Source organism: Mus caroli, chromosome 15, assembly GCF_900094665.2.
Source record: "Mus caroli chromosome 15, CAROLI_EIJ_v1.1, whole genome shotgun sequence".
NCBI lineage: Eukaryota > Metazoa > Chordata > Mammalia > Rodentia > Muridae > Mus > Mus caroli.
In genome coordinates this window covers 93,221,007-93,235,222 of record NC_034584.1, presented here as the reverse complement: position 1 = coordinate 93,235,222, position 14,216 = coordinate 93,221,007, and the positions used below count along the sequence as shown (strand labels likewise).

The following is a 14,216-nucleotide window of genomic DNA, read 5'->3' as shown; positions in this document are numbered from 1 at the left end:
CCATCTGAGTGCTTTTCACACACCTGCACCTGAAACAAACAAACAAACAAACCTGCTACAGTAAGCTCAGCGCTGAGACAAAGACTCCCACAGAGCAGAGAGCTGCTTTGGGATGACAAAACTATGTAACAAGAGCAGTAAAGCAAGCACGGGGGCTTCCCGAGGCAAGGAGGCAAGTGTAGAGAGGGAGAGAGAGCATTGGCTCAGCAGGAACAGCCGTGCCAGGAGCCAGGGACGACCTAGCAAAGGAGGGCTTGGCATGCAGGGGCTGGGGACTACATGCCTGAAGGGCAGAAAGCTATCAGCCACTCCTCTCCAGGATGTATTTCCCACCTTCTCCTAGGAGATTTGACCCTCAACCTGCTCTCAGTGCTAGCCCTGGGCCTCTGGGAGACCTGAGACAGTGTATTCTGCTTCCGGGCTTCACACAGCTCCCACCCTGACAGAACTTGTGTTCAGTGTGCTCTTGCCACTATTACCCATAGGGCTTTGCAACCAATGGAGAACACAGTCCTGCTCTTAGCCTCCTTCTCATAGAGAGATGCTGTAGCTCAGAGAGGGTAAGAGTCTTGCCAAAGTCACACAGCCAGTAGCTGACTAAACTGGGGCTTGAGCCCAGCTTGTGAGATCTGAATCTCACAGAGGCACTGTGGGAACTTCAGAAAATAGGAATCGGGGTTGACTGAGCCCCTAGGATAAGACTAAAGAAGAGGGTAGGTGGACTGTGGAATGAAGAGAGGATGGAATTAAAATGATGGAGGCTGAGAAGGAACAGATAGCGGCGAGCAAGAAGGAGCTTTGAAGCAGAGCTAGCGATGCCTCCAGAAGTACCTGTCTCAGCAAGGTTGAAAGAGACAGAAACTGCATTCTCTCAGACACGCCATGAGTCAGGGTGTGGGAGGGGGGCGCTATTGCTTCCATTTTACAAGTGGGTAAACCAGAGCAAGAGGAGAGCTGGGGGCTGGCTAAGGACCCGGAGCCCTGGTGGGAGGCAGAGTAGGCAAGCCACCCAGAACTTTCTCAGTCTATGGTGAACGCTGAAATAGACGATGAGAGGGCTGTGGAGATGGAGACAAATTGAGGCCATTCGAACGGGCGGGGGGTGGGTGTGGGGGGAGAACAAGGCCGAAGCTGGTGGCTGCTTGCGCTGAGATGAGGCTTTTATACAAGCTCTGTACACTGGCAGACAGAATCAGCTGGTCGGGTGTCAGGGAGTCCTGGTGCCTCCTCCCACCCCCGTGGACCCATCCACCTGCTGCTCCACGGCGCAAAGCTCCCCGGTCCCCTGGGATGGCTGAAGTGTGTGAGAGAAGCAGAGGAGGCCAAAGCGCATGTCTTGCCCTGCTCTCAGGTCCGCAGCATCCTGCGTCCGCAGCAGCATCTTCCCAGGCCCTCCCCCTCCCCCCGTGTGCGGATGGTACGCTCCGGTAAGCCTGGCCGGGTTGCAGTGGATGTTGCTAGAATCCACGCGGAGGAAAGAAGAGACGCAGGCAGGCTGCGGTGACCCAAGCGGCCATCCCCGCTTCAGAGACCCCTTCCTCGAGAGACGACATCATGACCCAGGGAAAGGTAGGGGCATGTCCCCGCTACCTGCACCATCCTTCACTCTCTGGACCCCCTACTTCCCTGCCACCCTGGGAAAGCTTTCTGAACCTCTTTAAGCATCCTCTCCTGGCTCCAGTGCAAAGGTTCTTGTGGTCTTTTGCTGATGTCAAGAGGACCAAACAGCCCGTTTCAAGGAATAGGCTTAGGACTTTTCCCAACCCTAAGGCTCCCTTCCCCTCTTCTGTCTCCCACCCCTTGTTGTGGCATCACAGAACTCAGAGCCTTGGGCCCGGTTAGTAGCCAGGCTGGATGAAAGAAGGAAGGAAAAAGGAAGTGGGGGGGGAGGCAGGGGGAGGGAGGAAGAGAGAGAAAGAGAGCCCTTCTTGGGGGCCAGGGTGAGCCTTGAGGGGCAATGCTTGTGAGTGTGTCTTTAGTGCCAGACCCTTCCACCTTAGTTAGGGTGATCTTTCACTCCTTCCAGACACCCCCTAACCAACTCCCTTCACTATTCCACTCTGGATATCAGTATACATTTCCTGGGGTTGGAAGTTACTATGGCAACCCTGCAGAAGGATGCTTTGATTTTTGTTTTGGCCAGACATGGGACTGGCTGGAATAAAAACATATTCTCCTGCCTCCCCACATCAATATACCAATTTTAGGTCTGAACTACAGGGAAGGGCCTGGGTAGCCTCGGGTGGTGCAGATGGCTTATGTAACATCAACAGCCTGTGGAATTACACAACCACCAGGGCCTCGGGTGAAGGGGGAGGGTCCTCTAGCCCTCTGTTTAGAGGTGCTAGGGATTGATTCAGCAGGGAAGGCAGAAGAATGACCTCCCTAAACCTTGCCTTTTTTTCCTTGATACCAACCTCCGAACTAATGGCAGCCCTGCTCAGACCCTCCGACCCTTCTGTGTTCAAGCTCCTCAAAGGCCTCGAAATGATGTCATGGGGTGATACTGCTTCCTGACATTGGCCACTTGGGAATGCCTCCTGTGAGGGGTGGTGGGGTCCCAGAGGTCCGGGGGTGGAATGAGTGGAAAGGTGGGGCTATGGCAGCTTCCTTAGACATGCCCCCCACCTTCAGTCTATTCAGCCTGGGCTCCAGGTCCCATTTCCAGGAAGCAGGAGACACTGAGCTGAGCCCGGGGAATCGAAGCCTCCCCTTCCACGCCCACCCCGTTCTAGTAGTTAGGAGCCAACTCCTCTTTCTGTTCTGGTGGTAAGGTACCTCAGTTCTTCAGCTGCTTGCTTCCACACTCCCACAGTGTTTTTTTTTTTTGGGGGGGGGGTGCTATAAGCCTCCTGAAGTCCAGTCACCTCTGGGCTGTAAAGGGAGTGAAGTCCGGGGGCTCCTTGACTGTCTCCCTGCAAGGACCACCTGTCTTCCTCAGCAGCCTGTCAGCCTCAGCAGGACCTCCTCCTGCAGCCAGACTGAAGTTGCCCTGTCTGAACCAGGCCTTTCTTTGGTTTTTCTTGTTGTCATACTCTCTGGTCCAATGTTTCCTTCCCTGTCACTCACAGATGTCACTGTTTCACTGAGCTGCTGTGTCCACTGTGCCCAGCCAGGGGGCATAGATTAGTGGAAGTGGACTGGAGTTCCCCCCTGGGTCTCCGTTCCTTGTCTCACAGGAAGGAAGAGCCTAAACTAGCTGTCTTCTCCAGCTCCTCCAGCAACGACGTTCTGACGTTCTGTTCTGGCTGAGGAAAGCTGTCTCTGCAGGAGCTGCCCTCCCTCTGCCCCTCCGGCTCATCTTTTCCTTCCCAGCTCACTGTTCCATGCCACTCCCCTCCTGCATTTCCAACCCAGCAGAAAGCAGCCAGTCCCCAGGGACTGAGCCTGAGCCCTGCAGCCCTGGGTGCCACATGTGGCCCTGGGACTTTAGATGACACTCTTTCTGATTCTGAGTTTCCTCATTTTTAAACTTGCCCGGGCATGGTGACACACAGTTTTAGTCCCAGCACTTGGGAGGCTGAGGCAGGAGGATCTGTATGAGTTTGAGGCCAGCCTGGCCTACAGAGCAAGTTCCAGGACAGCCAGGGCTACACAGAGAAATTCTGTCTCAAAAACAACAAACAAATAACCAAAAAAAAATAATGACAATGTAAAATATAATTGGTTGAATATAGTGAGCAAGTTGGAAAGACAATGAGAAGGGGGAACCTTTTTGTTTAGTAATAGGATCTCCAGCCGGGAGTGGTGGCGCATGACTTTAGTCCCAGCACTTGGGAGGCAGAGGCAGGGAGATTTCTGAGTTCGAGGCCAGCCTGGTCTACAGAGTGAGTTCCAGGACAGCCAGGGCTATACAGAGAAACCCTGTCTCGAAAAACCAAAAACCAAAACAAACCAAAACAAAATAAAACAAATAGTGATAGGGTCTCCTATGGGTCAGGCAACTGTAGGACCACAGGGGCTCAGTCCCTTCCCTGGGTGGCCCTATGGCCTCCATAGGCACTTTGGTGGATTTCCTGTTTAATGTCTTAACTATCTTTCCCTTGGCTGACCCCACCCCTCTGAGCTCAGTTCTACAGGCTCAGAACCCAGGGGTGGGTCTTGTCTGTCCCATCCCCTAGGACAGGTTAGGAGAGTACCGAGCTAGATTCCAGGAATCACGGGGCTGGCGGGGAGGACTTGCAAGTCTCTACTCCTGGCAACTCTCTCTCTCTCTCTGGCTCTACTCTACAGCTCTCTGTGGCTAACAAGGCCCCCGGGACCGAGGGGCAGCAGCAGCAGGCAAATGGAGAGAAGAAGGATGCTCCAGCAGTGCCCTCGGCACCACCCTCCTATGAGGAGGCCACCTCTGGAGAGGGGCTGAAGGCAGGGACCTTCCCCCAGGGCCCAACAGCTGTGCCACTCCATCCAAGCTGGGCCTACGTGGACCCCAGTAAGTCTCTCAGTGACCAGAGGTTGGAGGCATAGAAGGAGCTGGGGGCGGGGGTTGGGGGGTGGGCAGCACAGATGGAAAGTCTGTAGGAGGAGGTTGCAGACACAGCGTACGTACTTGGTGCAGTTGTGCAGAACAGTAGTCAGTGGCTTTGGAGGGTTGTTCTGAGGACGAGGATGCTAAAAGGGAAGAGAGAGGAGAGATAAACTGTGGGATGCTCTCAGCGAGAGGGGGGGGGCTCTTTACAAATCACTGAGCTAATCCAGCTGGAGGGGGTGATTAAGGGACAAAAAGCCAAGTTCTAGTCTAAGAAGGCCCTCGTAGAGCCCGGCAGTGGTGGAGCACGCCTTTAATCCCAGCATTTGGGAGTTAGAGGCAGGCAGATCTCTGTGAGTTTGAGGCCAGCCTGGTCTACAGAGTGAGTCCAGGACAGCCAGGGCTACACAGAGAAACCCCATATACATAAGTAATAAATAAATAAATAAATAAGCCCTCATAGAAGGAAGAGACACAGACCAGGGGGTTAGAAGAGATCAGAGAAGTCAGGAAGGGTTCGTGAAAGTCCACGCAGCCGTGATCTTGACTGTGTAGGTGCCCTCTGAGTGGGAGACAGCATTCATACAGCAATTGAGCTGAAACCTTGGTGGGACCAGACCTCTGTGAGGGAGTAAGGGACTGGGGGTTCCCCTCCCAGTTTCTCTCATCATTTCCTCTCTTGCCTCTGGGTTTTGCAGAGGTGGGCAGGCACAGAATGGGGTAGGTGTGTAGGAACTACATGGCTGGCCAGACATGAGTCACCAACATCTTTATCAATAGTGACATTCCAGGATCCCAGCAGTGGCACCTTAGCTGTCCGGCTGAGCAGCCTGCCGGACCATTGTCACTGGCTGTGAGGAGGGACCCTTAAGTCCTCAGCGGCAGGCTGGTGAGATGGCTCAGCAGGTGCACGCACCTTGCCACAAAAGCCTGATGACCTCAGATCTATCCCTGGGTTCCAGGGCAGACGGTGGAAGAAGAAAACTGACCCCGGACCCCAGAAAATTAGCCTCTGGCCTCTGCACGTGCCTCATAGCATGCATGCACCGAAATCGTAAACACACGCACACGTGTGCATACACGGTCATGCATGCACTTGCATATAATAATAACATAACTTTTTTTTTTAATTTAAACTTTCAGACCTTTCGAGGGGGGGGTTCTCTGCTGCTCTTCCACTGTCCCTCCCCTACGGCGAGTCTCTCTCTCTCTCTCTCTCTCTCTCTCTCTCTCTCTCTCTCTCACTGCCCGTAAAGTTCTAGAAGGGGTCTGAGGACAATAACCCTCACAGAGCCCCTGCTCATAAGGAGTGAGTGGCCACCATGGTCCGTGTCTCCTCCAAAAATATCCCTCGGTCCAGAGCTCAGGCTCCTTACTCCAGTGTGGCGTACTGGAAGGCCAATGCAGGTGGGGGAGTTATTCGCCCTCTCGACTCTCCTGTGCTGGTTGCTGAGATGGCTACTTTATTTAAGGGCGACCCTCTAAGCCCTTATGGTGGAAAGGAGGCTGATCCTTACAGTCAGCAGGTGACAAACATTCGCTCATGGGAAGTGTCCTGGGGATACAGAGTCCCGTCTGTGGCTCTGCTCTCTGGAGCTGACTGTCTGTCATACATATCTACCTCAGTGACTCAGATGTGGCAACAGAGAGCTGGGTAGCTGCTCCCTGACCTACCTATTGGGCTCTCTGGGTTTCTGAAGCCTTTCTCTCCAGTCCCACTGTCAAATACCCCTTTGAGCCGCCCCTACCACCCGACATCTATCTTCCCAGTCACTTGCTGCTCTCCCAACTCTATTTCTAAGAATGAGTTATCTCCCATCCTCTTTCTCCATGATGGTTGGGGCTCCAAGGAACAAGCTCTGCTGTATAAATGTCCCTTCCCTCTTGTGCCCCCATTCCCTTGCCTGGACACTCCAGCTCCCATGACCAAGAATCAATAAGGGACACCAATTCTCTCTGCTGAGCCATCTCACCAGCCTGCGGCTGAGGACTCAAGGGTCCCTTCTCACAGCCAGTGGCAATGGTCCGGCAGGCTGCTCAGCCCGACAACCAAGGTGCCACTGCTGGGATCTTGGAACTGTCACTATTGGTGAAGATGTTGGTGACTTAGGTCTGGCCAGTCAGTCAGGGAAGATTTCCTGTGTCCACTGAAGCTCTGAAGTGTGTCTCAAGTTGGTATGCAAGGAGAAAACAATGAATGTCCCTCAGAAAGCACCTGGTGGGTTGGGTCCAGGGGCAAGAAGGCAGGTGGCTGAACAGATGTAGTCAGGCTGAGAACATGGGATGGAGGACTGCTCAGGATGAGGGGTGGCTGGATGACTCTGCTCACCCTGGCATACTTAAAGGAACTTAAACTCGCCTGGCACTCTGGAGATGGAAACAGGAGAATTAGAAATTCAAAGTCATCCTCAGCCATGTAGTGAGTTCAAGACCGGCCTGGTCTGCTTGAGACCGTGACACAGAAAAGTAAACAAAAAGAACTTGAACTTGAGTGGTGAGCAAGAGAGGAGCCATTGAAGAGCTCTAACCGGGCAGCGCCATGGTCATCTCTGAGAGACTAAGGCAGAAGCTGTTGCTGGGGAAGAGGGAAAGATTAGCCGGACCTGATGGGCATAGTCGAGGGGACCAGGGTAGATACATTCAGGGCTTGAGAATGGTCCTAAGGAGGGGCACAGGGCAAAGACAGTGCATCCTCCACTAGGCACAGAACATGGGAAATTTCTGTTTTGGGTCTCTGTGAAGTGGACCCATTGCCCAAACCAAAAGAGCCTCAGAAGGCTCTGGGTCACACAGTTTGTCCCTCAGGTTGGTAGATCCACCTGTGGGTCCATTTGGCTATAAGGTCTTTACTCCTGCAAAAAGCTAGAGCTGGGCTGGAGAGATGGCTCAGTGGGTAAGAGCACCCGACTGCTCTTCTGAAGGTCCAGAGTTCAAATCCCAGCAACCACATGGTGGCTCACAACCATCTGCAACAAGATCTGACTCCCTCTTCTGGAGTGTCTGAAGACAGCTACAGTGTACTTATATATAATAAATAAATGAATCTTTAAAAAAAAAAAAAAAAAAAAGCTAGAGCTTTGGGGCTGGGGCTGGGGCTGGACCCTACCCACTGTGTTCTCCCTCTTTTGGATCTCCTTCACAGTTGCCCCCTGGCTTACAGTTGAGTATCAGCAGGCCCAGCCTTCTGTCCTGGCCCATGGGTCTTAGAGCAGCTGGAGTCAGGCAGGATATTTGGTCTTAGGACACATTGTCTGGCCAGGAGTACTGTCTGTTTCTTGCTGATCTGAAGCAGCTTGAGTGTCCAGGGAAAGAGATGGGAACACAGGAGAGAAGGGACATTTGTATTACAGAGCTTGGTCCCCAGGGCCCCAACCATTGTGGAGGGAGAGGATGGGAAATAGCTCATTCCTAGAATCAGAGAGAGCAAGAAGTGACCAGGAAAACAGATGTAGGGTAGGCAGGTGTGGTCAAAGGGGTATTTGACAGTGGGACTGGAGAGAAAGACTTCAGAGGCCCAGAGAGCCTTTGACATTCTCATGTCACGTCATGGCGTTGACATGAAGGCTGGGTTGGCAGCGAACTCTCAGAGCCTCTACCCACCTACCCAGGCGGCAGCTCCGGCTATGAAGGTGGTTTCCCTGCAGGACATCATGAGCATTTCACCACCTTCAGCTGGGATGACCAGAAAGTTCGCCGGCTCTTCATTAGAAAGGTAACCACTTCTTCCATGCTCTGGGCTGGAGAGAGGGCAGTGAGGGGTTTGGGGCCCTGTGCGGAATCCCCCCAGAAGGACCTTGGCCCAGCCTCTGCTTGCAGAGGGCTTTCCCTCTCTCCCGCCAGCCCAGCTTACGGCTCCTCCTGGCTTGTGCTTCTGAGGTCTCACCCAGGGCCCTTGTGCCTTGTCTTCTGAGCTCTGTAGGCTGCTCCACCTGAGGGTCTGGCACCCTTCCTGTCTCTCCACTTGTCTGAATCTGCCCAGTGGCCCTGTGAAGGAGGGTGGAAGTATCCAATAAGGAGGACTGGATTCAAATGAGTCCCTGGGAGCTGAGGTCCTCTCAGAGGCTTGCTGGGGTTCAGGGCTCTCCAGGCTGATCATTCCCTCTCTCAGGTCTATACCATCCTGTTGGTCCAGCTGCTGGTGACCTTGGCTGTGGTGGCTCTCTTTACCTTCTGGTGAGTTAGCAATGTGGACGGATGCCTTCCAGGAAGGACATGGCTAGGCCTGGGACAGGGGGACTCCATCAGACCTCTCCTGGAATGCCCACTTGGAGAGATGAGGGGCCATGGATCCTGCAAGAAGTGTGCATCCTGCAAGAAGTCCTCCAAACAGTGTGGAGTGGGTCCTGCTGCTGTCTGGGATGCCTCATTTGGCATTGCTCCAGTCACTCCTCCAGGCTCCCGTGGGTCCCAGCCTGCCTATGTAGATAAGCCTAGCCCCGCCTCCTTTCTCTGAGTCCACGTGGGGCAGGCACAGACATTGAGCAGAAACAGACCTGGGCTAGCCTCTGACTCTGCCCTGTCTTTTTCTACAGTGATGTCGTTAAGGACTATGTCCAGGCTAACCCCGGCTGGTACTGGGCGTCCTAGTGAGTATTCCCCACCCCAGGTTCCTTCCTAGAGATGCCCACCATGTTCCTTTGAAAGATCCAAGTCATCAGATTGCACATCCGAGGGGGGGAGGACCTCAAAGAACCCCTAGCATGGCCAGAAGCAACTTTTGGATTGCTCAGATCTGACAGCTGGAGGTGGGGGGCAGGTGGCAGCCTGGTTGGGGGGTGGGGGATGGGGCTAGGGCCCTGGGATGGAGAGAGCTGGTACCTTGACCCTAGGAGGGAAGGGGCTGGAGTATTTTGACCTTCTCTAAAGATAATGTTGCTACTCCTATTAACATTGTTATTAATGCTTATGAAATTATTAATCATAAGATCTACCACTTAACGAGCGCCTAATTAAGGGCTGGGCATTGTTTTGTGTGCTCCGTGTCCAGTATTGCATTTGATCCTTAAATCTACTATGTGTGATTACCTCAGAAGACCTAAAGACTCAGATAGGTTGGGTAATTTGCCCAAGATCACACAGCTAGTCGGTGGCAGAGCTGGGTTCAAGTTAAGACTTGTGCTCTTAATCCCTCTGCCTGGCAGTCTCTCCTGCCCGCCAGCCACTTGGCTGACAGTAGTCCTGTACTCTTTAAGGAACATGGCGGGCCATTTGCAAAAAGAATCTTGAAGCTGTAGGTGACTCGGACCCTCCTTCCTGGTAACTAAGGAATAATTTGGGGGTATTTCCAGACCAGAACCATCCTAGACTCCGAAAACTCTTCTCTCCATGGTCCCCATTGGCATCCAGTGTGAGCCAGCCCTGTACTGGGGCTACTGGGCAGGAGGCCTCTGCCTATAAGAGAACAGTGGGTGGTGTGTAATCAAAGGAGCTTGCGCAGTTATTAGGGATGGGTGATGTAGACTTCCCAGGGTGGACAGGATTTGGGAGCATTGCTGCAAGGGGCTAGACTGACAGACGAACAGAAGGACATCCCAGAGAGCAGCAGGGCCCTTGGGGCTAAGCATCAAGACATAGCATGGCAGAGGAGCCGGCACACCGACTGGCCCAGCCTGTTCTTGAATAGGGATCCAGTGTGGAGCTGGGCCCAGCACAAAGCCCCTGTGAGCCACCAGAGCCTAGAGTGGGCTTTTCGTTAGCACAAGTGGGCCAGAGGGTAACAGTGAAGGACCATCCCAGGATTCCAGGAGTGAAGACGTCATACACAGAGTCGTTCCTAGGGCCCAGGACAGAGAGACAGCGAGCAGCCCAGGAGGGAGGGCTGAGTCCTGGGGAGTTGGGAGGAACTGTGTGCACATCTAATGAGGCCCTAGGGACGGCCATCTTGGCTAGCCCACACAACAGGTTGGCATGGCTCCTAGCACGTCAGCACCGTCTGGCAGGCATAGCTCCCCCGCACCCCCCTCCCCAAACCTTGGAAATGGTGTCCTGGCTCCTCTTCTGTGACACAGTCTGTGGGATTCCATGTCCTGAGTTCCTCATGGCAGGCACAGCTCAGGGAGGTGGGCAGAGTCCTAGGGATGGGGAGGGAGGGACATTCTGGCCTTGGAAGGGTGACATTCAAGGAAAAAGCAGTGATGAGCAGGTGGAGAGAGGTGGGGGAAATGGGCGTGGCCTCTGCTCCCCTGGGATACCACAAAGCAGTCACCAGTCTGCCACCTCTTCCTGCAGAAGGCCTACCTGAGGGTCTACGCTGCCCTCCATACCCCTTTAGTCTCTCCATCCTGCCCCTGAGTCTCGCCTCCTGACCTCCCGTGCGTGTATCAAATGCTCCCCGAGGGTTCCCTTCTTGTCTCTTCCTGTTGGGACAGCATTCACAACAGTGAGAATAAAACAGCTCTTTTTAATGCGAGAGGCGCCATGCCAAGTGTTTCCTGTATAGCTTTAACAACTCCATTTTACAGATGAGGAAACTGAGACAGAGAGAAGCCCCTGAGCATTGGAGCCAGGGTAGAAAGCTAGAACCTCCTGACAGCCGCACGCTTGCCCACCTGTGAAAGGCGAATGGGTTTAGAACTTGGTCTTTGCCTGAGTCTCAGTCTCAGTCCCATCTGACACTAAACAGACTGTCTCAGGGGCTGAGGCTTCAACAGGAAACCGACTGTTCTTGCTCACACACAACCCCTCTCTTTGAGTCCCGGCAGCCCTGGCTTTCTCAAAGTCCCTGTCGTCTCTCTCCACTGGGTTCTCTCCTAATTGCCTGATTGCTCCCACTGAGCAAGGTGTCTGTGGCAGAGCAGAGGGACCAGAGAACAGCAGGCAGAGGAGGAGAAGTGTGAGGTGAGGGCTGGGATGGGGGTGGCTGAGGAGAGCCATCTTCTAACGACAGTAAGCAGCTCCCATCCACGAGTCCAGAGCAGTGCAGCGCCAAGCCTGTGCTAAGTATTCAGGCTGTACCTCCTGGAGCTGGCAGGTGGTCCTACTGTTCTGCAGTACAGGGGACTGAGGCTGGCTGTTAAATCCTTGTCCGTGGCCACAGACTCGTGGCAGGCCTGGGACAGGACCTCTGGCACCAGGCTCTAAAGCTGTACCATGGTCTTTGGAATCCTGAGTCTCTCCGACCTTCCCTCTGATGCCTGTCTTAAGGGTTCAGGAACCAAGAGAGTGCAGAGAAAAGGGCATGAGGCCCTTGGTCCCAGGAAGCTTCTGGGCTGGCTAGAGACACACAGACACACACAGCTGGGTGTTGTTATTTTCATAGTTGTTGAAGTGACTGAGACCCTATGGAAAGAAGTGCCAGAGAACTTTCTTTTTTCTTTCTTTCTTTTTTAGTTATTTATTTTATGTAAGTACACTGTTGCTCTCTTCAGATACTCCAGAAGAGGGCATAGGATCCCATTACAGATGGTTGTGAGCCACCATGTGGTTGCTGGGAACTGAACTCAGGACCTCTGGAAGAACAGTCAGTGCTCTTGATCACTGAGCCATCTCTCCAGCCCCTGAGTACTTCCACTAGGGACAGGAGGGTTCTGCTGCCCCCCCCCCGCCCCCCGTGTGCAGGATGGCCACAGCTCTCTGGCACCTGGCATCCGATTGCAGTGGAAAAAGGTTCACATTCCAACACTGCCTGCTTTGTTACTGTTTTGGTTGTATTTGAAGGGCACTGGCTGGTGTCAGGCTCCAGGTTAGATGACAGGAAAAGAAGCTGGCCTCTGGGTGCCATAGGGAAGCAGGGACCATTCGAGCTGAGCTGGCTGAGACTACAGACAGAGCTGTCTGTGCTACAGAGGAAACCCTATCGAAGAGGGAGTCTCAGTCTTGCCAGTGGAGTGATGGGCATGTTCCAAGGGTGCAGAACAGGTTGTGATGAGAAGCAGGAGGGTGGGTGGGGTACGGTGACAGTAGAGGTGAGGAGCCAGCGGTAGGTGGACTGTGCTGTGGGCGTGGCCAAGTCTTCAGGGGGTGGGGAACTTGTGTTCTGATCAGCCTGTAGTGTGGAGGGCAGAAGACTGGGCTGTAGGAGGGCTATAGTCCCAGCCAGATTGGAAAGAGAAAGGGGCGATCCAACTTCAAAGGGAGGTGGTGGAGATGGAGGGGAGAGTGAGGTCTGAGTGGGAGGCTGAGCAGGTGATTAATTGGGTGTGGCGGGTCGAGCAAGCACCAAGACTGATGCTGTGGCCTCTGGCTGGGCGGCTGGATGGTTTCGTGGTATCCTCAGCTCTACCTCACCACATCTGATACGTTTCGGAAAAGCTTCCGTTCCCTGGGCAGCCAAATAGATGTTCCAGTCTAGCGCTGAGAGGGAAAAAACGGGGTGGGGGGAGAGTCTGCCTTGAAGAATCCAGCTCTTTTAGAGTCTCCTTAAAGGAGACTGAGAAGGAGTGGCCAAGAATGGAGGAGGGAACCCAAAAGTGTGTCACTGTGGAACTGGGGAAACAATAGGAGTGACCAGACATTGAGCTCAGGTAATGTAAGGACCAGGTGACAACCGAACTCAACAGGGTCACCCTGTTGTGACAAACCCAGCTCTTCTTACGTGGGGCTGAGGCCAGGCGGTTGGGCGGGTTGGAGAGATGAAGAGACACTGAGTAGACTTTCTCAAGAGAGCTTCTGAGAGGCTGGAGCTAGAACCAGGGAAGATGCTGAGTGAAGGATGGGAGAAGCCAAGGAGGTTACCATGGGAGACCAGGTGACCCCCCAGGACCATTAAAGTAAGCCGTCACTGGGCTTTTGAGGGCCTAGGACCCAAAGCGCAGACTGGGGGCATCGGCCTGGGAAGGGGTTGAGGGGTAGGAAGTCTGGTAGCGCTACGTGAGGTTTGCAGGTGATGGCCCAGGAGCCACAGGACCCTCCCTCATTATCTCAGATCTTTCTGGAACATAGCAAAGAGTGAGGCAGCCTGGGAAATTTAGGGAAGGAAGAGGCTGTTTGGAATTGCTGTCATGGAGGGCAGGTGATATTCTGAGGAGATGGAGAAAGAACTGCAAAGCCATGCTGAGGAACTGCGAAGCCACGCTGAGGGAGATCATGTGTTGGAAGTCTGTCTTGGGAGCTCACCCCCCCATCTTCCGTCACCTCGTCTTTGACCCTTGCTTTCCAAAATGCTCTTCTTAGCAGTCAACTACCGGCTGGCCACTTCCCACTGGAGGCGGCTGCCTGATCCACAAATTGACTCTGCTTCCTGTTCTGCTCGGTGTGGGTAGGCTCATCAGTGCTGAGTCCATAGCCTGGTGGGGAAGAACAATAATGAAAGCAGCTAAGGAAGGGGCTGGGTATATATAGGTAGAGACGAGAGAGGCATTGTGTAGTGGTGGTTGGAAGGCAGCTCCCTGCAACTGGCAAGTACCTTGGTTTCAGCCCTTCCGCAACAGGGTAGCTTCGAGACCTTGGACGAGTCGCTTGACCTCATCTGTGAAGGAGAACACAGCCCACGAAGAAGGGAGGACCGTGTCAATATTTATTCAACACAACCCAAAACAAACATCGACCAAGTTCGACATGGCCCATGTAGGTAGTTCCAGGCCAGACAGAGGTACATGAAGAGATCTTGCCTCAAAAACTATATAAATAAACAAATAAACAACCACCTACTATTTCTGAGGCAGGGTCTCCCACGGAGTAGGCTAGCCTCAGACTCCATAAATAGATCAAGATGAGCCGGGCGTGGTGGCACACGCCTTTAATCCCAGCACTCGGGAGGCAGAGGCAGGCGGATTTCTGAGTTCGAGGCCAGCCTGGTCTACAAAGTGAG

General features: G+C 53.6%; 1 protein-coding gene across 2 annotated transcripts in view; it reads left to right on the top strand.

The window, feature by feature from the left end:
* The first annotated feature begins 1,132 nt into the window (after positions 1-1,132).
* The window catches only part of Faim2 (Fas apoptotic inhibitory molecule 2), a 30,222-nt gene continuing 17,138 nt past the window's right edge, over positions 1,133-14,216 (top strand). The window contains exons 1-5 of one of the 2 annotated variants that reach the window (XM_021184086.2): positions 1,133-1,569; positions 4,234-4,432; positions 8,113-8,180; positions 8,577-8,641; positions 9,001-9,054. In XM_021184086.2, the coding sequence (XP_021039745.1) occupies positions 1,555-1,569; positions 4,234-4,432; positions 8,113-8,180; positions 8,577-8,641; positions 9,001-9,054 (401 nt within the window). In that variant the 5' untranslated portion in view covers positions 1,133-1,554. Of the gene's footprint in view, positions 1,570-4,233; positions 4,433-8,076; positions 8,181-8,576; positions 8,642-9,000; positions 9,055-14,216 lie in introns of both variants that reach the window. The other variant, XM_021184087.2, reaches the window with a different exon arrangement.